The sequence below is a fragment of the Ixodes scapularis genome, unplaced genomic scaffold, assembly GCF_016920785.2.
Source record: "Ixodes scapularis isolate PalLabHiFi unplaced genomic scaffold, ASM1692078v2 PGA_scaffold2__306_contigs__length_199485367, whole genome shotgun sequence".
NCBI classification, from domain to species: Eukaryota; Metazoa; Arthropoda; class Arachnida; order Ixodida; family Ixodidae; genus Ixodes; species Ixodes scapularis.
Genome location: NW_024609857.1, coordinates 154,400,610 through 154,424,397, shown reverse-complemented (window position 1 = coordinate 154,424,397; position 23,788 = coordinate 154,400,610). Strand labels below are relative to the sequence as shown.

At 47.8% G+C, this 23,788-nt stretch overlaps 1 protein-coding gene across 1 annotated transcript in view; it reads right to left on the bottom strand.

The window, feature by feature from the left end:
• Window positions 1-4,791, bottom strand: part of LOC8033263 (4-coumarate--CoA ligase 1-like) — a 32,893-nt gene extending 28,102 nt beyond the window's left edge. The window contains exons 1-3 of the mRNA XM_042291594.1: window positions 4,777-4,791; window positions 4,437-4,638; window positions 4,206-4,309 (exon numbers count right to left, since the gene is read on the bottom strand). Coding sequence (XP_042147528.1) covers window positions 4,206-4,309; window positions 4,437-4,638; window positions 4,777-4,791 — 321 coding nt within the window. The remainder of the gene's footprint in view (window positions 1-4,205; window positions 4,310-4,436; window positions 4,639-4,776) is intronic.
• Window positions 4,792-23,788: the final 18,997 nt, after the last annotated feature.

The following is a 23,788-nucleotide window of genomic DNA, read 5'->3' as shown; positions in this document are numbered from 1 at the left end:
TGCTTCAGGTGCGTTTGCGCGAAGGTCTCAGGTCCGGTAGTATTTTTACCATTGTGGGCACCAACGTTTATAAAATATTCATTTATTGCATTAGCCATGTCACGTCCTCTGTAGACATCGGACCCCATTCGCAGTTCATTTATAGTGGCAGACTTAGAATTTGGCATTATAATAGATTTTAGGGCACTCCAGGTACGTTTTGGATCATTTCGAAGATTGTCGAATTTACTAATATGATACTGCGCTTTCGCCTTCTTAATGTCACGGTTCAGTGCATTCCTGCACTGCTTATATTCTTTAAATATGCTGTTATCGCGAGTCTTCTGAAATTTTTGAAAGATCCTATTTTTTTTATTTATACGTTTTACCAAGTCATTCGACAACCATGGTTTTCTGCATTTTTTGCGTCCTACTCTAAATTTCTGTAAAGGAAATGCTGCGTCATAGCACTTTTGCAGTTCTGCAAAGAAAACAGCATAAGATTCTTCGACATTTTGACAAGACATCACGTCTTCCCAGTTTACTTCAGATATTAGATTATAAAAAGTTTCTAAACTGTGGTGATCAATTTTTTGAAAAAAATTAATACTTGATTGCGGTAAACTGCGGGAGGGTTTAAGGTGCGAAAGGAAGCAGAACAAAGGGAAATGGTCACTCATATCCGCCAAGAACACCCCAGGAACGGCGTCCAGTGGGTTTATATTTGTAATGCAGACATCGATAAGGGTGCTACTCCGTGACGTCACTCTTGTTGGAATATTTATCAAGTTCGCACAGCCGTAGGACTGTATTAGGTCGTGGAATTGCTGCTGATTAGTTGTATCACAAAGTAGATCGATGTTGATGTCTCCCATTATTACAATATTTTCGTTTTTATACAAGAGGTTCGTTAGTATAGATTCAAGGTAGGAGCAAAACTTTCCGAAATTTCCGGATGGGGGGCGGTATAACACTACAAAAAAAGTTTGTTTGGCACAATGTTTGGCACGATTATAATTTTTTGCCGATCGAAATAGACGTTTATTTTAATCGGATAATCTTTTGAGGACGATATCGAACCAGGGGGACGCGGAGTTTGAAGTGACAAATCTAAGCGGAGTGAAGGAGGAAATGAGTGAGTTCACTTTGCTTTTAAACATATTCCAATTTTCATCACCGCAGCGCTGATAGAAGCTAGGCAAATATTCCTTACTACATACAGCCAATTTGTTGTTGATTATGTCAGAATTAGCCATGCTATAATAAAAAAAATGCTTGACACTATTATGGGACCACATACAATTGTAAGAAGGTAGAAATCTAACGCCGACTGATAACTGATGCCTGCTAAAGAAGTAACAGGAAAAATAAGATCCAAAGTAGTAGTATGAATAAGGTATAATACATTGGAAGTTGAATCAGTAATTCGGGTAGGTTCAGTTACAAGCTGAGATAAGCTCGAATCAGAACAAGAGTTAAGGAAGTCTGAATAGGGGGAAGAGTTGCAAGTAGCAGAGGAAAAAGGTCCGGACCAATCGATGTCCGAAAGGTTAAAATCGTCCTAGAGAAACAGATGTGTCAGTGAAAATCGAGAACAAATCTCATAAAAACATCGAGTAAATACCCCAAAACACTTGCAGGGCTGTCGGCGGTCAATAACAAACGCACAGGAAGACACTTTTATATGCACACTGTTGTCGCACATATACAGATTTGAGTGAGGTAGTAACATTTGCATGAAAAGATTCAAGATATTCGCTCACTGCTAATAAAACCCCGCACCCTTTTCTTGGTGTTTTCTTTCAAAGATACAAGTAGAAACACTTATCGCACTTCCAGATTTCGCTGTCGTGAACTGTACTAGAAAGCCAAGTTTTTGTCAGTACCACAATATCACTAGATGAAGATCGATTAGCGACACCAAATCATAACGGTTCGGATATCAGTTAATAAAACTGGAATTTCACTGGGAAAATGAGCGAGGTTATCACGGCGATTATTCTGTTTTAATGATGACGACGATGTAACTTCATCGTCGCGAAATTCGGACTGTATTGGGGTGGCTGTTCAAAAACGCAGTTACCGTTTCGACAGTAGAAATAGCACTTATTGTTTACATATAACTCAATATTGCCACGCGCGTCGGCGAGCAAGCGCGTGCGTGGATGAGTGGTTACCACGCTTGACTTTTGCGCGGTAGGTGTAGGTTCGATTCCAGTCAGCGTACTGTCCTTTTATTCATTCTTTCAGTTGGTGCCTTCTCGTAAGGTTGAGAACATTCTCGTCTGATCTAGTTCCGAATATTCTACGCACCCAAATTTCTACGCCGAATGATCCAGAAACGGACGAGGGTACATGAGGGACTCCGCGGGGCAAGCGGAATCAGTCTCGCCCCAGCGCTCGATCCTGCGGTTTCGCTGACATTGACGCCCGCGACGCTCTTCTGTTATCGTTTGTTTCCTTTTTATTTTTGGGCACAAGTTCGCCCCATTAAACGTTAAGTTTCTTCAGTTATCATCGCCTCATCAGTTGTCATTCGTGACAATATAGCGCAGTTTAGAAGGTTCGTTACTTGCCTACCAAACTCAGTCAGTGTTCTTCTGACATTGCGTGTTTCGATGGAGAAGTCTTCAGAAATGGAAATGTTAGTACCTCAAAGTTGGTGTTTAGAAACGAACACTTTTTCTTTCGTTTTAAAAGAGAAAAGCTTTACAATCAGCGGGCGGTGCTTGTCGCCGCTAAAAACATAACCAAGGACAGCACTTTCAGAAGAAATGTCAAGGTCAAGCTTGTTTTTTTTTATTATTTTGCACACTTTAACTTCTGACATCGGCAACGTATAAGACTGCGAATCGGGGATTTCATATACGATTAAGTTTTCTCTGCGGGAACGGTCTTCTGTTTCAGGTAGGCTAGTGCGCAGACTGGCGTTTTCTTTGGGAAGAGAACCGACGGCTTGACTTATGGCTTTTAATTCCAGCTGAACGGTGTCAACGCTGGATATATTTTGTTCTATGACAGTGAGTCTGCTGTGGACGGTGGTTACCTCATTTTCACTTGACTGCTGTTTATTTTTGATGGCACCCTAAATGTTAACAAGCAGGGATTGCCCTTCATCGAATCTAACTGAACGGGAACTAAGGTTTTGAAGTAACCAAAAGGGTATCGGCTATTTGCTTTTCTTTCCCATTCTTAGGGGAACCGGGATTTAGCTCGATATCACCAGACAAAATTAAACTCAGGCGCGATACAGGGAGACAAACACACTGTTTAAAAGACGCCAAAAGCTCATGTGGGTTTGAGGTACCAGGGGGCAGGGGTTGTCAGACGTTTTACAGTACAATGATGGAAATAAAGCGACCTGCATAAGGAAGGGAAAAGAATCGGACGACATGCATTTCTGGTAGGTTCCCATGCCCACTGAATGCTAATGGAGGCTGCCAGTTTCTTTGAACTTGCGCCGGGAGTGATGGCGATGTTGATGTAGATGGCCTGGTGTATGGCTTATGCTAATCCCACTAGGCTGCTAAGAAGCCACTTGCTGCGTTTGGCGATGCCAAAATCAGATAGTAGCACAAGGCTCGCAGAAGCGCGAACGCTATCACCGGCACGGCCTGAGAGTAACGCGGAAAAGCCCGCGCAAAGGGGCACAAAGAACTACATTAAGAAGCGAAAAGGATTAGACAACCGCATTGCTGGTGCGCTCACATGCTCACGGAGGAATGGAGGACATAGATACTTTTACGAATGTCAAGGTGCTAAACCTCTACTCCGGAACGAGATCAACAAACCACTTCGCGAGTAGGCGCAGTAGCGGCCAAGGCATGCTGGCATTAGAAACAAATTGGAGCGGGCAGCGCTTCTCTACGTGAAGTAATACGGACTTTGTCTTTTGTGCTGTTTCCAAGCAGTTGCCAACAGAGCTCTATTTTTGGCTCTGGTTGCTAAAGAGGAGCGGCGCGCCCTTTTTGATGGCGCACGCTCCCCAATGATTCTTCAATTTTAAAAATAATTACAAAGCCTTGTTAGATTTAATGTCACCCGGTTACTACTGAAATTTGTAGTGCGAGGGTTGAAGCTTGACTGCAGGGGTTCTAAAACCAGTGAACAGTTACTTTCGTCGCCAGTATTCACTGAAGTTCACAGCATCGCGTTAATGCGAACAACTTTACCGTGCCCATCAGTATGACTGCAATGATATATCTGGGATTTTCGACCACGCTTACCTTAATGGTTGACGGCATGGTAATTTTGAGAATATTTGGAGCTGTATCCTTGTCTGTTAGGATGTAATCGCATTCGCTGTCTCGAATTGTGTATATTACTTCCCCTGAAAAAAAAAAAAAAAAACAACAACAAAAATACCGTCACACATTAAACATATTTGGGTAGCATTAGGACTATGTTTGCAATTACGACCGCCATTCATATCGTTCTGGTGACTAATTGACACTCACTTGCAACGTAGGAGGTCTTCGCCATAACAAGTGTCCCTCCAGCAAATACAACCGCCAGTCCTGCGGCTATGTTATCGATGGTGTTCCGGAGTTGGGTGCATACCCTCGAGCCAGGCTTCAAGCCATGTTGTTGAAACCCAAAAGCGTACCTTTGTATCTTCTTTAAGAGATCATTGGCGGTAATGGTCTGCTGAGAATCAACCTGGAAAGAAGTATCCGGCTTATATTCTCCTTTGAGAAATGCAAACTCCGCTGCATAAGCTTGGCCTTAAGTCATTCATGTCTATGTCGGTCTATTTTGTGTATCAAGTAATATTTGTACATTACACAAAGCACGCACATTCGAGCTTGACATCCTTTGCCTGACTCGCTTTACTTCCGAGTGAATTCCTAATTTATGTTGCTCTTTCCTTTTCATTGATGTACATTTCTCTCTTTTACACAATTGCGGTTTCCAGACATGGGGGTATGAAGCTCCTGGAGCGACATGACGTCACCGAAGGTGTACCTGGGGAGACTTCCCGTCTGAAGAGACAAGTGCCCAACAATTCCCAAGAAATAACAAAACCAAAAGACACTATTAGACAAAAAGGACACCTTTGGGTGTGTTTTATCCGTCCGCCACCTTTGCGTTCTGCTTCAGATGATATTGCCACGCGCGTCGGCGAGCAAGCGCGTGCGTGGACGAGTGGTTACCGCGCTTGACTTTCGCGTGGTAGGTGTAGCTTCGATTTCAGTCAGCGGACTTTCCTTTTATTCATTCTTTTAACTTCGCCCTCTCGTAAGTTCGAGAACATTCTCGTCTGATCTAGTTCCGAATATTCTACGCACCGAAATTTCTTCGCCGAATGATCCAGAAACGGACGAGGGTACGTACATAAGGGACTCCGCAAGGCGAGCAGAGTCAGTCTCGCCCCAGCGCTCGATCCTGCGGTTTCGCCGACATCGACGCCCGCGACGCTCTGCTGTTATCTTTTGTTTCCTTTTTATATTTGGGCACAAGTTCGCTCCATTAAACGATGAGTTTTTTCAGTTATCATCGTCTCATCAATTGTCATTCGTGACATTTTGTTGGAGTGCTGGGTATTGCATTATATGCTCGTGAAGCGTACCCCTCCGAAGACATCCCGGCCAAGTAAGGTGCTTAGCCCCGGAAGACTACCCTTCGCAGAAGACGCCGACGCCCGAGCAATCCGCCGTTCCAAAGTCCAACTCCCGGGATCCGCAGCCCTGCTGCAGAAGCCGAAGAAGAACATCCCTACGATGACCACCCCGCCCGTCGTCGTCCTGCCCGTCGCTCCGCGGACGCCTACTCCCTTCCTCGGCGAGATCTACGAGGACGCCGAAGACTGGATCAACCAGTACGAGCGCGTGGCTCGCCAGAACGGGTGGACTGACGAACAGCGCCTGCAGAACGTCTGTTTCTCGCTTGAAGGAACTGCAAGGCGCTGGTTCGAAAACCACGAAGGATCCTTGACTTCATGGGAGCTTTGCAAGAACAAGCTGACGCGTACGTTCGCCAATCAACACCGAAGAGAGAGGGCCGAAGATTTGCTGCAATCCAGGACCCAGGGCCCCAATGAGAGCGTAACGAATTTAGTAGAAGATGCCCTGCGCCTGAGCTACCGCGTCGACCCTCAGGCCACCAAGGAAAAGAAGCTGCGTATTCTGATCATCGGCGTGAAGGACGACATTTTCGGTGGACTCGTACGTAACCCACCCACGACCGTTCAAGGATTTGTAACAGAGGCGACGAACACCGAGCGTGCTCTGCAAGCCCTAGCCAGCCACTACCAGAGGCTACCAGGCGTTAGCGCGGTTCCGCCGTCCCCTTGCGACCTTGCCCACGGCACCACGGGCATTCGAGAGCTTATTCCCGAGGTCGTCCGGGAGGAGCTTAAGAAGCTTCTGCCGACAGCTAACCGCCCGGCCTCAAACTCCATTGCCGAGATTGTTCGGGATGAGGTTCAGCGAGCGTTCCTTCCGGATGCCCCTCTCACCGTGGCCGCAGCCGATGAGCCGACGCTGACCTACGCCGCAGTGGCCAGGCGACCGCCGCAAGCTCCCCGCCAAGCCACGGCTCCACCCCGAAGAGACGCCCCAACGCCGCAGTACCCCCGACGACAGGAAGATCAGGCGCACGTTCACCCAGAGCAACCTGCGCCGAGGACGACAGACGTCTGGAGGACGACCGACCGGCGCCCGCTGTGTTACCACTGCGGGGAAGCTGACCATGTGTATCGCCGATGCCCATATCGACGACCCGGGCTGCGCGGACTCCACCCAAACGACCCGCGCCCCCGGTATGGTGAACGCCCTCGGGAGATCGACGAGTACCTGCGACGACCCCAGTCTTCCGAGCCTGCGTCCCGCCAAGAGTTCCGGTCACCAATGCCGCGATGTCCAGCTGCGCCGATGCACCGACCCCGACGTGAAAGCTTGTCGCCCCTAGCTCCTCGCCGGGGAAACTAGGCGCGGCAACCCCTGGAGGTGGAGTTGCCGAAGACGACCGACGTAAAGAGTCTCCAAGGACGACGGAGCGCTCTTACTCTCCCGACGCTACGCATCACAACGACGCTCCTGCATCGGTGTCCACCAACCTAAACATTGTTATCGACGGCCTCGACGGATCGGCACTCGTCGACACCGGAGCAGACTACTCAGTCTTGAGTGGGAGGCTCTCCCTCCGCCTTCGAAAAGCCATGACGCCGTGGGATGAACCACAAAAAAGAACCACCGGAGGACACCTCATCACACCAGTAGGGAGATGTTGTTGTTGTTTGCGGTTTTAATGGCGCAAGAGCATCAATGGCTATACTGCGCCAAACAAGGTGAGTCAGTAAAAAAGGGTGAGTAGAATTAAACTATGGGGAGCAGAATGGTTCTAAAGTTTGTTTAAAAATCCGGTATTTTCAAGGAAATCGAAAAGGCGTTTGAATGAGATTAGTGGCCGCTCACCAAGCAGCAAGGCAGGGTGGAATGGAATGCGATACTTGAAAAGATCAGGAAAAAAGAATTTGTGCTGCTGCCGAAGACCAGGACAAAGAAATAAAATATGAAGAACAGTCAGAGGTTCACCGCAGCGCTCACAGGATGGAGGTTCTTCACTAGTAAGCAGGTAGCTATGGGTGAAGTAGGTGTGGCCGATTCTCAGGCGGCATATGAGGACCTCGTGGAATCTATTTTTATTGTAAGATGTTTCCCAGGTACCAAGGTCTGGCTTGATGGTGTGAAGCTTATTGTTAACCTCTACATCCCACTCAGACTGCCAGGATTGGAAGACTGCAAGTCTTATAGGCATTTTTAAGTCTTGGTGGGGGATGCGGACATGTGACACGGGAAGATTTTGCGAAGAGACGGCCAGTTTATCTGCAGCCTCTTTGCCTGCAATGCCCACATGGCTAGGAATCCAGCAAAACCTAATGTCGTGACCGTCCTGTAGGCCCTGCTGTACCTTAACACGCACAGTCCGGGTCAGCCGATTCTTTGTTGATAAAACAGAACATACAGCCCGAATAACACTCTGAGAATCTACAAAGATGATGGCTTTCTTTATTTTACTCTGAACTATATGGTCAAGCGCCATCATGACCCCATACAGCTCGGCAGTAAAAATACTGGCAAGAGTATTTAGACGAGCGACTTTGGAAAAACGAGAAGAGTATACAGCCGCACCAACATACATTGACGACTTTGCACCATCAGTGTAATAATGATTATAATCTTTGTATTTTTCCTCCAATGCAAAGAATTCCTGTTGTAAAATTAAAGGTGAGACTCTGCTTCCTGAATTTTGTGAAGCACCAGTCACACAAAATGGGTTTGACATTCCATGGGGCACTATGGTATGAACTATTCAAGAGGTTAAAATCATGAGACAGATTGAGGGAGGAGCGAAGACTCTCGACACGAAGGCTCAAGGGCCGCACGACAGTTGGCTTATGGTTAAAGAGGCGAGAAAACCTAGAGTTTTGAATACAACTATTAGTGGGGGAGCTGGGGTCCGACAACATTTTGTAAACATAGTTGAGGCTATGTAGCTGTCGCCTTTTTTCAAGCGACATTTCATGACAGTCAACATACAAGCTAAGCACAGGAGAGGTGCGTAAAGCGCCAGATGCCAAACGCAGCCCAAGGTGATGTACTGGATCGAGCATTTTTAAAGCAGACGGTCTCGCAGAAGCATAGACAATTGAGCCATAGTCAAGGCGGGATCGAATGAGCGAAGAATATAGACGAAGGAGACATTTCCTATCCAAGCCCCACGACTTGTGCGAAAGAACTTTGAGTATGTTCGATGCCCGCAGAGTTTTTTGCTTGAGTTGTTTGAGGTGCGAAACAAAGGTAGGTTTACGGTCGAAAGTAACTCCTAGAAACTTGTGCTCCGTTTTGGCAGCAATGTTGTTTCTATTTAACAGAAGTGTAGTGTCTAAACAGAGGCCACACCTTAAAGAAAAAGGAACACAAACAGTTTTATCCGGAGAGAACCTAAAACCATTCTCATCAGCCCATGTAGTCATTTTAGTTATGGCCAGTTGTAGCTGCCGCTCACTGCTAGACATATTACATGACGCCACAGATTTCTGAATGTCATCAACATATAGCGAGTAAGATACTGAAGGAGGAATGACTTTGCTAAGAGAGTTAATTTTTATTGCAAAGAGTGTGGCGCTAAGACTCCACCATGAGGAACACCATTCTCTTGAACAAACCAGTCTGATAAAGTTGTTCCCAACCGAACTCAAAAAGTGCGTTTACACAAAAATCTCTTTATACACTGAAGCATTCTACCGCGTATTCCGTACACAAAAAGGTCGTGCAAGATGCCATACTTCCAAGTGGTGTCATAGGCCTTGTCTAAATCAAAGAAAAATGATACACAATGCTGCCTGTTGACGAATGCCTCGCGCACAAAGGTCTCCAGCCGCACCAAGTGGTCTATTGTAGAGCGCTCAGGACGAGAGCCACACTGATTAGTATCCAAGATAGTATGTTGCTCGAGAAAATAAATAAGACGTCTGTTAATTAATCTTTCAAAGGTTTTCCCCAGACAAATTGACAATGCTATTGGTCTGTAACTTGCAGGAAGGGAGGGGTCCTTGCCAGGTTTCAACAGCGGTATAACTTCAGCCCGCTTCCATTCAACAGGGAAGTAAGCATCACACCACAGGCCATTGAAGTATGTGAGAAGAGCACTAAGTGACTCTCTAGATAAGTGTCGGATCATGTCGTAGTGAATTCTATCGGGACCAGGGGCAGAATTCTTGCGGGAGTTGAGAGCCACTTCGAGCTCAACCATTGTAAATGGCTGATTGTAAGGTGCAGACGCTCCCCCTGTGAAGCAGAGCCTCGTCTTTTTCATGTTTGCCTTACGCTTCAGGAATGCTGGAGAGTAATGTGCGGAGCTTGAAACAGCAGCGAAGTGAGTGCCAACACGTTAGCCTGGTCTAACAATGAGGCTCTAGAAGACGGAAAAAGGGGGATTGTAAAACAGCGGTATTTCCCCTCGACCTTGTGAAGTCGGTCCCACACTTCCTTTGCTGGAACATAGCTGCTGATGGAGGACAAGTAACCTCGCCAAGATTTTCCTTTAGCCTGCTTCCGAGTCCAGCGGGCACAAGCTCTGCGTCTCTTGAATTCCATTAAGTTCACAGATGTCGGGTATCTACGAAAGACACCCCACGCCTTATCTTGGTTATTCTTTGTGGTGGAACATTCCTCATTTCACCATGGCTTACATTTCTTGGGGATGTTCGAAGAAGTTTGAGGGATGGAGCAAAGAGCAGCACCAATTATATGCTCTGTGATGTAGGCTGTGGCATCGTCATGAGTTAATGAAGAGAACATTGAGGGAACAAGCTTGAATTTTTGGCTAAAAAGAGCCCAGTCTGCTTTTTCTAGCTTCCAACGTGGAGTCCGTTTCATAACACTGGGAATAGATTTCACGCCCTCCAGAGCAACCGGAAAGTGGTCTCTTCCGAAAGGATTATTTAAAACGCTCCATGTGAAACAAAACACCAAGGATGGAGATGAAATGGAAAGATCAATGGATGTAAATGTGTTGTGAGCTGCGCTAAAAAAGGTAGGCTCTCTGCTGTTCAAAAGACAGAGACTAGATGACAGTTCAATGACCCCACCACGCGAGTATTGGCGTGTGCCACCCCACAAGGGATGGTGGGCATTAAAATCTCCTAAAAGTAAAAAGGAGTGAGGGAGCTGAGTAATTAAATCATGAAGATCATGAATATGCAGTGGAACATTTGGTGGAATATAGATCGAAACAATGGTGATGAAGCGGTCCAAGAGGAGACGCACAGCTACAGCCTCTAGGGGTGTAGAAAGAGGAATCTTAGAACAAGCAACTCCACTTTGGACGATTACCGCTACTCCACCAGATGAGTTTGGTGTAGAACGATCTTTTCTAAAAACTTGGTGATGACGTAAAATAGACACATGGTGATCATTAAGGTGCGTCTCTTGTAAAGAGAGAGCTATAGGACGGAGGTCGTCCATAAAAAGGTTAACATCGTCAATATTCCGTAAAAGGCCGCGGCAATTCCACTGCATAAAAGTAAATTTAGCCATTATTCCAAAACAAAGTTAAAAATTAGTAAATCAGTAAAAGTAGTAAGGTACAAGTAAAAGTAAAAACGTACACTCTGCCGTGCAGGGCAATAAAGAATGTACAACATCACGTTGGTGGGATCACCGGTGTTTTGCTCTTGTGCTTACTCTTAGTAGTCTGCCACTCCATTTCGTCTTGGTCAGACGCAGGAGTGGAGACTTCACACTCATCCATGGCCTCAGTTTCCTGAGGCAAGGCGTTTTCTGCAGGTTTCTTCGGGTTCGGGGAACGGGTCGCCATGCGCCGCCCGCGACCAGACCCAGCCAAAGGGGCAGAGGAGGTGCTGGGCGAAGCGTCGCCCAAGTCCACCCGTTCTTGTCCCTTAGGCACTGCAGGTGCGGCACGAGAGCCATGCCGCTCCTTCGATGATGCTCTCTCCAGGGAGTATGGGCGAGAGTGTCGACCCTTCTCCCTGGAAGAAGATCGCAGATGAGGGACGGTTGCGGCAGCCACCGACCCATCCTGGGTTCGGAAAACCGCCTGAGAAGATACAGGCTGTTGCCCTGTTGGAGTGCGAGGGTTCGCACTCTGGCTGGGAGGATCCGTAGACAGTCCAGCCGAGATTGCATGCCCCGGAAGCTGAATCTTCAGCTGGGGCGTGGGGGACTGCCCTGGCTTCCCATAGTCCAGAAAGGACGTCTGGGTTGCCACTGCAACCTTCAGTGGTGCAGGTCCCCGCTGCACCACCTGCGCATAGCCACCCTTCCGCAAGAACGCGAAGCGACGGCGCGCTTCCGGGTAATAGAGGTTTTCTTTGACCTTCAAGTTAAGCACTTCTTTCTTTTATTTCCATGTCTTGCATGAGCGAGAATACGCTGGGTGTGGATCACTACAGTTGACACAATGGGCTTCGTTGGAGCAGGAGTCTGCAGAATGGTCATTTTTCCCATACTAGGCGCAAGTGGCCTTAACACGGCAGCTCTGAGAGCTGTGGCCAAACCTCTGGCATTTAAAACATCTTCGAGGATTATGCACATAGGGCCTAACACTGCAGTGGAGATAGCCAGCCCTAACAGTCTCGGGAAGTGTGGTAGATTCATAGGTTAACATTATGTGTTTAGTTGTCCGCTCTTGACCGTCCCGACGTATGGAGATGCGCCTCGCAGCTACAACTGCTTGGTCAGAGAGCCCTTCAAGTATCTCAGTGTCAGAGGCCTCAATCAGGTCATTTTCGGAGATAACGCCCTGAATAGGTGTACGATAACGCCCTGAATAGAGTGTACGATGGGGTGAAACAGTCACTTTGTGATCAGACACAGAATCCAAAGCAAGGAGTGCAGTACTCTGCTGTCTGGATTCAATTTCTACGAGAAGGTCACCTGAGGGCATCTTTTTGGCTTTGAAGTTCTTTCCGACCACACTTTGTAGCACTTTTGCCACAAGAAAGGGGGACATCTTGGAAAGTGGTGTATCGTCTTCAGAGTGAATAACCAAAAATTTGGGGAATGTAGGGGGAGATGAGGTCGTGTCTTTCAGAGGGACTTCGGTGCGGACCCTTTTCAGGGCCCGATCAGAGGGAGGTTTTGCTTTGGAACCCATGAGAGATGGGAGGAGATTCAGTGCCCGGGTGCACCGCCCCCCACGGAGCCCAACAAGGGGGTAGGTAATGTGCCATAGCAAGAAAGGCTTGGCTGACACAATTACTCTACCAGTGCTGCCCGGGCACTATAACCGAGTGTGGATGCAGGGACAGGACCTGTTTCCACTCAAGGTTAGTTCTTGCCGCCTAAGGAGGTGAAAAAGGAAGGAAGAGAGTGTAAAAGAAAAGAGAAAGAGGTGGAAGGAAAAGTGAAAGAAGGAAGAAAAGGGTAGAAGAGGCGACTGACTGAATCATCCTGGTCGGGCCAAGCCATGACACCCGTCTTCGAGAAGCAGGGGTCGAAGCGGTGTATTGCCTTGCCCGGGGGGCCCCGAAGGGTCCAAACATACCCCGGGCTCAGCTCAACCACTAGGGTCCCCTTTTCCCCGGACACGGGTACGCCACGCACAGCCAGACGTGGGTGACGAACCCACATGGCTCGGGGTTCGTAGTGACGCCACTCACCAAGCACCTACCAAAGTAGGTGCCCCCTGCGTGCGGGTTTGGTGGCCCACATGGCTGGGGTCCGTGGTGACGCTACTCACCAAGCACCTAGCACCTAAGGTGCAGGCGCCCCCTGCGGGGCTCGGGGTCCGTGGAGACGCCACTCCCCAAACACCTGCTTTCACAGGTGCCTCCTGCGGGGAGTAGGGAGATGCACTGCTCGCGTCGAGATCCACGGTGAAACGTGCCCTGTCAAGTTCTTCGTTCTGCAAGACTGTTCGAAGGACGTTATCCTCGGAATGAACTCTCTCTGCGAGTATGGCGCTGTCATCGACCTCGGGGCAAACCAGTTCACGCTGCGAAAGCCTATTCTGCCGCCGGTGGAGGCCAACACGACGTCATCCGCGATCCGAGTTATAGCTGACCATGTGAATCTGCCGCCGCAATCTAGTGTTTTCGTCACCGTCATAACCGACGCGGCCATGCACGGTGAAGCTCTTCTGGAAGGCAGCGTCCAACTGCTCCTTTCAAAAGGAATTGGCGTCGCATGAGGCGTAACGGATCTTCAAGAAGGACGAACAACTGTTCTCGTGACAAACTTTCGAGAGTAACCGCACCACCTAACGAAGGGTACCACCATGGGCTACGTCGAGGAGCTTCAGGCGCCAGCCGTGGTCACCGCAATCTCCGAGGAAAACTTGTTGTCACAGCAGAACAGCACGACACCGCCGCCGCTCGACATCGACCCCGAGCTCCCAGCTTCGAAGCACCGGCAACTGGTTGATCTCCTCGACGAATACAGTGACTGTTTTGCCACGACATCGAAAGTTCGCCAAACACCAATGGCGAAACATCGCATTATTACCGACGACGACGCACTCCCTGTCCACCAGTCGCCGTATCGAGTCTCCTTAAAAGAAAGGAAAGTGATTCAAGATCAAGTTCAGAAGATGCTCGACGACGACAGCATTCAACCCTCAAGGAGTCCATGGGCGTCCCCAGTCGTGCTTGTAAAGAAGAAGGACGGAACCCAGCGGTTCTGCGTGGACTATCATCGACTGAACGCTGTGGCGAAAAAGGACGTCTATCCGCTCCCCCGCATCGACGATACGTTAGACCGACTGCGCCACTCCCGATATTTTTCGTCGATGGACCTGAAGAGTGGTAACTGGCAGATTGAAGTCGACGAACGTGACCGGGAGAAAATTGCTTTCGTCCCTCCCGACGGACTGTACGAATTCAAAGTGATGCCGTTTGGACTTTGTACAGCACCAGCCGCCTTCCAGCGCGTCATGGACACCGTGCTGGCAGGTCTGAAATTACAGAGCTGCCTCGTCCACCTGAACAATGTCGTGGTATTCTCACGAGATTTCGACGAACACCTCAGGCGACTTCGAGCCGTGCTTCAAGTCATCAACCCTATTGAAAAATATTTTTTTACCGGAATGCCATTTCCAGTAAAAGTCTATTTTACTGGATTATGGGACTGTTTTCACTTCCAGTAAAGCCGTAGTTTACCGGATTGTCGCCGGATATTTTACTGGAATGTCACCGCTTGTTTCACTGGATTGACCGGAATTTGCCGTGTTTTTCTTAATTTTTTTGGACGTCAACGGAAGGCACTTAGGAGGAAGCCTGTGAACCGTGGTTGGTTATGTTTACCAGATGCTGGACGATTCGGTAACAATTAAAGTGGTTAGTCCATGTAGACCTGAAGGTTCTATGTATTTATTTAACAGGGTCGATTACCAGTGAAACAATTTGCACAGCTGTAGACAAAAGCAATCAGACCAAATAGGAACAACCAAGTTCTTTGCCGCCAAAGATATATTTCAAGGTACTCACAATGCGGCTGGGTAAATTCCTAGACGCATGGTAGTTCAAATAATCAAACCGCGCAGGTGCACCACACGGACACACTCACGTATACTGTCAGTAGCACGTTTAGCGAAAACCACGACCGCGCGGAGCGAACAACTGCTGCCGTTGAGAAATCCCGGGCACACACACGATGTCGTCCTTGATGCCGTCGCCGCGGGTGCACAAGGCGCCAGTAGCACGCTTAGCGAAAACCACGAACGCTCGAAACGAACGTCCGCCGGTGTTGAGAAATCTTGGGCACAGTCTTTTTCGCTCGCTGGATGCTTTTCAAGACGGACGGACAAAGAGGCGTAAGAAACAGGTCACTGAAAAATATATCCTTTTCATCTGTGCACCCAGCTGCTTTGGAAGATACAGGTCGCACACATGGAACAAGAAGCTGAGACTGAGCGTTCGTTCCTGGACGGCCGTTGCTCGTTGACGGACAAAGAAACCGGTTTTCTTAAAAAAAATATATATATAAGTCAGCAAAACGACCCTCTCGCATTTTTCCCACGAGCCCAATGCGAGGGAGAGAGGGTGAGTGGGGACTCATCCTTGGTGCGAGGCACCATAATTACACACCCAGTCCCCGGCTCGTCTCGGCATCCCCCTGCCCTCGCGTCGGCTTCTAGTGAAGGTCGGTAAACAGGGAAGCGAGTCACTCGTTTCGGGTAAGATTTCTAGGAAAACCGGGTCGTCTGGTACACAAAAGGGGCTGCCGGTGACATTCCAGTGAAATCTGTTTGCCGGCAAATAATCTACCAAAAACTGCTAAACTGGTTTCGGATGAAAACGGGTGAAAGTGCCCACCTTTTTGGATCGTCAAAACAGTTCACTGCACGCACTTCTTGAGGATTGCAACGTCGTTCCGAGCTAAAACTCGCAGCTAAAACTCGCACTCACGAGAATGCAGCTCGAGTGGTCTCGTACCTGCTCTGGCCCAGACTTTTGCCTGTCGCAAATATCAAGTTGCCGGTGATCACTGCCCACCTTTTTGGATCGTCAAAACAGTTCGCTGCACGCACGTCTTGCAGAATTGTAACGTCGTTTCGAGCTAAAACACGCACTCACGAGATTGCCGCTGCGTTGGAGGCCGCCATTGCAAACACAGTACCCCTGCTTGTCTTGGCTTCCTAGACTTTAGCCGTTCCCCTTGCGTCGGCTTCCAGTGATGTTCGGTGTCCGGCAGACGAGAGTGGCTTCCGGTAGGATTCCAGCGGCGGGTAATCGAAAGGGGTTCTGGTATAACTTCCACCGAAAGTGGCTACGCTGGTTAAAAATTAGTGGAAATTAACCCGTTTCCGCCGAATGTCACGGGAAGGTGTTGCCGGATTTTAACCGTAAGTGGCTCCGGTAAAAGGTCCAGCGAAATGTGGTTACTGGAAGTGGCGGCCGGTAATATTTCCACCAAAGAACTGGTAAACTACGCTGGTTTCTGGTGAAAATGAGTGGAAATTAGCCCGTTTCCACCGAATGTCACTGGAAGTTTTTGCCGGATCTTTCATTAGGGAATACCACCGGCCTGTCACTCAAGCCAACAAAGTGTCGGTTCGCCTAAGGGAAACTGAAATTCCTTTGCCACGTCGTGAACAACGAAGGTGTTCTACCTGACCCCGAGAAGACCCGCGCCGGAGCTGTATTTACGCCGCCGTCTGACAAGAAGGCCGTGAGAAGATTTCTCGGACTCTGTCCCTACTACACGCGCTTTGTTCGAGAGTTCGCCAAGCTGCCCGCACCGCTGACACACCTCACGAAGGAAGCCGTAAAGTTCGAGTGGACAGAAGAGCACCAGAGGTCATTCGAAGAGCTCAAACGAAGACTCCAGACGCCCCCGATTCTTGGCCATTTCGACCAATTTGCTGATACCGAGATTCACATCGAAGCCAGTAACATCGGACTGGGTGCGGTATTAGTTTAAATGCAGGACGGCGCAGAGCGAGTCATCGCATACCCAAGTCGGACGCTGTCGGTCGCGGAAAGGAACTATTGAACTACTGAAAAGGAGTGCCTCACTGTCGTCTGGGCAATAACAAAGTTTCGCCCATATTTGTATGGAAGTCCTTTTCGCGTGGTCACGGACCGGCACTCGCTGTGCTGGCTCGCGAACCTGAAGGACCCCTCCGGACGCCTCGCCCGGTGGAGCCTACGACTGCAGGAGTTCGACATGACCGTGGTGTACAAGTCCGGCCGGAAGCACAATGACGTCGACTGCCTTTCAAGGGCGCCAGTCGAGGCCGCTCCTGCCTGCACCAAAGAGCACGACGATGAGTGTTTCCTCGGTGTTCTAGATGTCAGCGACATAGCAGCACTCCAACGACACGACCCTGAGCTGCGAGCACTCATCGAGCACCTAGAGGAACGAGGAAGCGCCGTTCCCCGCGGTTTCATACGAACACTGCCAACCTTCTCCCTCCGACGAGGTGTGCTCTGGAAGGAGAACTTCAGCGACAACAACACGGCGTGGCTGTTGGTGGTTCCTTCCAGTCTTCGAGAAGAAATTTTTCAAGTCTGCCACGATGACCGGACGGCGGGACACCTTGGCTACAGCAGACCTCTTTCCAGAATACGCGAAAAGTACTACTGGCCCAAGCTTGCGAAGACAGTGCACCACTACACCCGATCTTGCCACGAGTGTCAACGCCGGAAAAAATCACCGACGAGACCGGCAGGACTTCTTCAGCCTATTGCGCCATCATCTACCCCATTCCAGCAAATCGGAATGGACTTACTTGGCCCATTTCCACCAGCGACACAAGGAAACCGATGGATAATCGTCGCAACCGATTATCTCACACGGTACGCCGAGACAAAAGCCCTTCCATCAGAAACGGCTGTTGAAGTCGCCAAGTTTTTCATCGAGTCCATTGTCCTCCGGCACGGCGCCCCCGAAGTCTTGATCTCAGACCGTGGATCCTCGTTCATGGCCCAGCTGACACAGGAAGTCTTTCGTGTCAGCCACACCAGCCATCGTCGCACCACGGCGTATTACCCGCAGACCAACGGGCTGACGGAAAGACTCAACACGACCATCGCCGACATGATCTCTATGTACGTCGACGTGGAGCACAAGACATGGGACGAGGTGTTGCCGTACGTCACATTTGCCTACAACACGGCCGTGCAAGTGACCACCGGGGTTACTCCCTTTCAACTGGTTCATGATTGCAAAGTAACGGCAATGCTAGACGCAATGTTACCCCACGAACCGGCTGTCGACGGAAGCTACGATGCCCAGTGGTTACCCAACGGGCAGAAGAAGCCCGTCAGCTTCCCACACTCCGGATTGACGCCCAGCCACGTGTCGACACTGGCCGCTACAACCTTCGTCGTCGGGACGTCCACTTCCAGCCCAGAGACAGGGTTTGGGTCTGGACACCGATTCGCCGCCGCGGTCTCAGCGAAAAACTCCTAAAACGCTACTTTGGACCCTACAAAGTGCTTCGTCGACTCGGGGATCTGAACTACGAGGTGATGCCCGACGGAACACGGATTTCATCACGCCGCCCTCCACGACCGGAAGTCGTCCACGACGTGCGACTCAAGCCGTACTATGATTGATAGGACTGTGAATTGTGTTTTGTGATACGCTCGCTAGGACTGTGCTGCACAAGTCTACGTAGTTAACCATTATTTGTTTTTGTTTTGTTTTGCTGTTTTTGTTTCCTCGCACGTCGCATCAAGACGATGCGCTTTTAAAGTGGGGAGTAATGCCACGCTCGTCGGCGAGCAAGCGCGTGCATGGCCGAGTGGTTACCGCGCTTGACTTTCGCGCGGTAGGTGTAGCTTCGATTTCAGTCAGCGGACTGTCTTTTTATTCATTCTTTCAATTTGGGCTTCTCGTAAGATCGAGCCCAGCGCTCGATCCTGCCGTTTCGCCGACATCGACGCCCGCGACGCTCTGCTGTTATCTTTTGTTTCTGTTTTTTTTTTATTTTTGGGCACAAGTTCACCCCATTGAACGATTAGTTTCGTCAGTTATCATCGCCTCATCAATTGTCATTCGTGACAATATTTTCTAATTTGGCTGGCTTGAGCCAGTATGTCTCCTCCTCGTCTTCCTTTCTCCATGTTTTTCGAAGCTTTTGACCGCTGAGATAACGGCACAAACTGTAAGCCTAATCTGAAGGTATGTTATCCATCTGTCTTCAGATGCAATGTCTGCATGGCTGTAGCATGATTATTAGAGCATTTTATTGGAGTCAATACTATTTATTGCTTTATTTGAATGCCCTTCGTGCCCGGAGGGCATTACAGAAAGGTATGGGTAAAAACAACAAGATTAACAAGAACACACACAATAGTAACAAATGCCAACAATTCAAAACTGTTGGAAAGGGAAAAAAATAGTTGAGCCAAATATGCTTTAAAGGGAAAGATTAATCGATACAGCTTTAAATAAATTATGTTTACTGAAGAAGCGGGAATTCGGATTCAATCAGAGTAGGCTTGTGAGAAGAGCGTGTTGTTCAAGTGATGGATGTAAAAAGAATAAACAATTAAAACTGGGACAACACAACCACATATAAAAGATGTGGTTGTGTTCTCCCAGTTTTAATTGTTTATTCTTTCTTTATCCATCAATCAGAGTACGTTCTACGAATGAAAGGAACTAATGTACACTGACGTCTTGCAGTGAGGTAGGTCTACTTTAAACTGATAATCGACGCTCCGCGAACAAAACGATGGGCTGAAAAAATCTGAGTCATTATGTGAAGCGATTGAATGATAAATTTTGCAAGAAAGACATAAACGGGATTTTTTTCGGCGTGGTAAAATAAGAGGTGGTGATACCGCTGTTTCCATAGACAAGAAGCGATACTTCGTTTCACCTTAAATCCAGCCGCTGCCGACGCTACGACCTGAAGGGACCAATCAGACAGCCTCAAAAGCGCGCCATCATGGCGTTCGTCAAGCTTGCGCATGTGTAGCTCATGGCTGATCTAATCATAAACAGCAAAAACCTCGTGACTTGTGCTTTTGACGCTATATGATTGATCCTATTACTATGGTTCCTAGAACGCGTCTCCGACTAGTGTGTTTACCGCTGCCAAAAACGTGGTCCCTCGATTTCCGCCTGATGACATCATAGAAGTGTCATGCTGTCGCCGGTCGCGACCCTGGCGGCGTCCCAACAGTTGTGGTACAAATAGCAGACGCCTGTTTTGCTGCAGGTCGCTCTCCACTGTGACAGTTCACGGAAGTTAGAGCAGCCGGAAGTTGGGACGCCTGGGACGCCGTGACGACAGCGACACTCGCGTACGCTCGTGCTTTTCGCCAGCAGGCAACAGGCGACAGGCAACAGCATGACACTCCGGCTTTTGTGACGTCATTTTTTGCCACATTGGGACCACTTTTGATGTATGGGCGGGATAGGACGCTAAACACACCAGTCGAAGACGCGATCCAGGCACCATACCTATTACCTCGTAGCATCGGCTGCGTTTTGACTTAAGCTGAAACAATGTATAGCCGCGAGATGATAGAACGGAGTTGGGAAGGTAACGTATAAAAGCTTTCGTCAGGGTGAAGACAAATGACGGCATCCAATTTACTCCAGTAACATTCAATAAAGCCTGCAATATTGAATCCTTTTTCATTTCCGCCCTTTGCCTGAAAGTTAAGCGCACATTAGTTTTGGTTCTAATTTATCTTTGGCAACGGTCATGTTTGCTATTCACAATTGTAGCCACACCCAGTTCACAACGACCCTTCAATGTATTCGGAAACGAGACAAATATTTACAAGTTTTTTTTTAGTAAGCTAAATGTTCCGGTCTTTGCAGTGATTCGACAAATTTTCGAGTTATTCCGGATTTGATACACTTACAATGTGTTCCAACTTGTGCGTACAGGAGAAAAGCATCCGATACATACAGCAATTATCTTGGTTGACCATTTCATCAAGCATTCCTGGAGCATTTGGGAAGCATGACAGTCTCCAACGTCGAAGTCAGGAAATGGAGAGTGGATCACTCGTTCTTGAATGCAGGCTGCCATCCTAAGTTTCTTCTTTTGTGGGCGTAAAATACAGTATCCCGTACCCAGCGTCAAGGCGGTTCCCTCTAATCGAGACGGAATCGTATTTTAAGTTTGGTGATGACTCTTCCACTTTACTGCGACCTGTCTCTGGGCACAAATTTCGAACACCGATGGAACGGAAATATTGTGTTTAAGAAAAAAATTAGAAAAGCACTTCAGTTGCGACAATCATATACCGGCGAGAACGCTGGATATACTGTAACGAAAATGGCGACACGCGATATACAGCGCAGCGACAAGAACACAGCTGCGATGGCTGTGGTTGTTTTTTAACTCATAAACCCTGACTGATTTAAGCCCACCTGCGGCTTTTGTGATCGCTCCGAAAAGGCATGTTTTCTCAGAGCTCTTACCTAATGTGTACTACATGCGCTCCGTTCGATCGTCAATAATGATTCATATTGTGATGCTTCCCGCTGGAGCGATGTACGGGTACTTAGGTGCGCATGTACATGGGCACAAATCCAAAACATACGAGAGCTCCATGGAGCGCTAAGCTTTATGCAGAATTGTATACGTTGAGTGTTTAGCCATTCATTGGGAAGTATAGAAGACAAATGATGAGGCGCCATTTGCCGAAAACGGGGTTGGCGTGTTCCAGGGCGTCTTCACAAAATCGAATAGGGTCAACCAGAAGCCGGAAATAACACCCTGGCGGTGGTCGCGTAAAACAAGCTTAATGAGTGCGTCGGAGTAACTCTCGGTGACTGAAAATATGGTGGATGTGATATTTCAATCACGATCATCCAAAATCATGGTGGAAGAGTGCGACTAGCGGAACGATAACGATAATCCATACGCCAGGCGCCGAGGGCCGGGAATCTGCCGTCCGTGCGATTACACCCTGTACTAACAAAACAGAGTTCAAGCGACACATCCATTTCTTAAATCTTTCTGCATGATCATTATTGAAACATCACGCGCAGCATATTTTCAGCCATGTAAGGTTACTACATTTAACTCTTACGCGCTTATTAAGTCGATTAAATATGCTTCTCGCTATTACCACCACAAGATTCTTTTCGGCTTCTGATTGGCCAAGAGAGCATGCCAAGCCCTCTTTCTGCGTCTGGTGCATGTCCTGGCTCTGCCCGCGCCTCCTATTGTCCAAACTCTCTGTATACACGGCTGTGGGTTTATCGATTGCCCGAGTTTCATTTATCCACTAAGGGACTGGGACAAAATTATCGATATTACTTATGCTGGAACCTTTCCCTATGGTGTTTTCCCAAGGACAATCTATTATACTTAAAGGAGGGGATGAATACGAGAGTTGTACGTTTAATTGTAGCTTGGTTTTTGAAATTTTTAGCATGTCCAACTCACGAACAACGGAAAAGTAGGCGACTGAAAAGAGATTATGTATGATGTTACATTGCAATCGCAGCACAATAAAGGCCTCCATTTTCGTAACTTGTCCCTTCAACGCATGTTTTTTTCCCGACGACGCGACGAAAGCTACCTTATGTACACATGCCATGTTGCTACCCTATACATTTTTATTTATTTATTTATTTTTTTATTTATTTATTTATTTACATACCCTCAAGGCCCTGGGGGCGTTACAGAGGGGAGTGAGTGAAAAAAACAACAACAAACAGTAATAGAAGACATGGAATAGGTCACGGGTCACTTTCGCAAAAATAATTAGTAACAGCACTTTTAAACACATCTAACGAGGGTAATAATATTAATGACGCCGGAAGGTGGTTCCGCTCTGGTGATGTCCTAGGAATGAAAGAATCGTGATAGGCTGAGGTTCGAGAATGAGGAATGCCGACTTTGTACTGATGATCAATGCGTGGAGAAACGTAAGGTGGGACGAGGAAGAGCTTTTCTTTAAGAATGGGTTTAGAATTATATATTTTATAGAAAAGACATAGACGAGAACACTTACGGCGCAAAGAAAGCAGTGGCAAGGAGAGAAGAGATTTCATGGATGATACACTAGCTGTACGGTGATAATTGTTAAGTATGAAACGAGCGCCGCGGTTCTGAACTGACTCGAGATGAGAAGTGAGCGTCGTCTGACCAGGATCCCAGATTGAAGCTGCATACTCTAATTTTGAGCGAACCAAAAATTTGAATAATATTAGTTTGAGAGAAACTGGTGCTATAGAAAAGTTACGTTTTAGGTAGCCTAACATAGAATTGGCATTAGCAATGATGTGATTAATATGAATATGCCAGGAGAGGTTAGAAGTAATATGCACACCGAGGTATTTATATGAAGTCACACATTCTAAAGAAACGTTATCAAGATGATAGATAAAAGGCGTAGTGTTACGGCGAGACACTTTCATTGTTTTACATTTTTTAGTATTAAGTGTCATGGACCACAGCTTGCACCAATCAAGAACAGCATTTAAGTCGTTTTGAAGAAGTAGAGAGTCAGAATCATTAGTAATCTTACGATAAATAACGCAGTAATCCGCGAATAAACTAAGCGATGATGAGACACACAACGGCAAGTCATTGATGTATATGAGGAATAACAAAGGACCGAGAACGGAGCCTTGAGGGACGCCAGAAGTAACAGAAGACACTGAAGAATTAGAGTTATTTACATGAACAAACTGCGAACGATTTGTAAGAAAACACTCAATCCAAGTTAGTATCTGAGGGTCGAGGTTGAGTTTGCTAAGCTTGAAGAGTAGTAGTTGGTGAGAAACTTTATCAAATGCTTTGCTGAAATCAAGAAAAATTCAGTCAACCTGGGATCCATGGTCAAGTAATGAAAATAAATCGTTAGTAAAGACGAGAAGTTGTGTTTCGCAAGAAAGAAATTTACAAAAGCCATGCT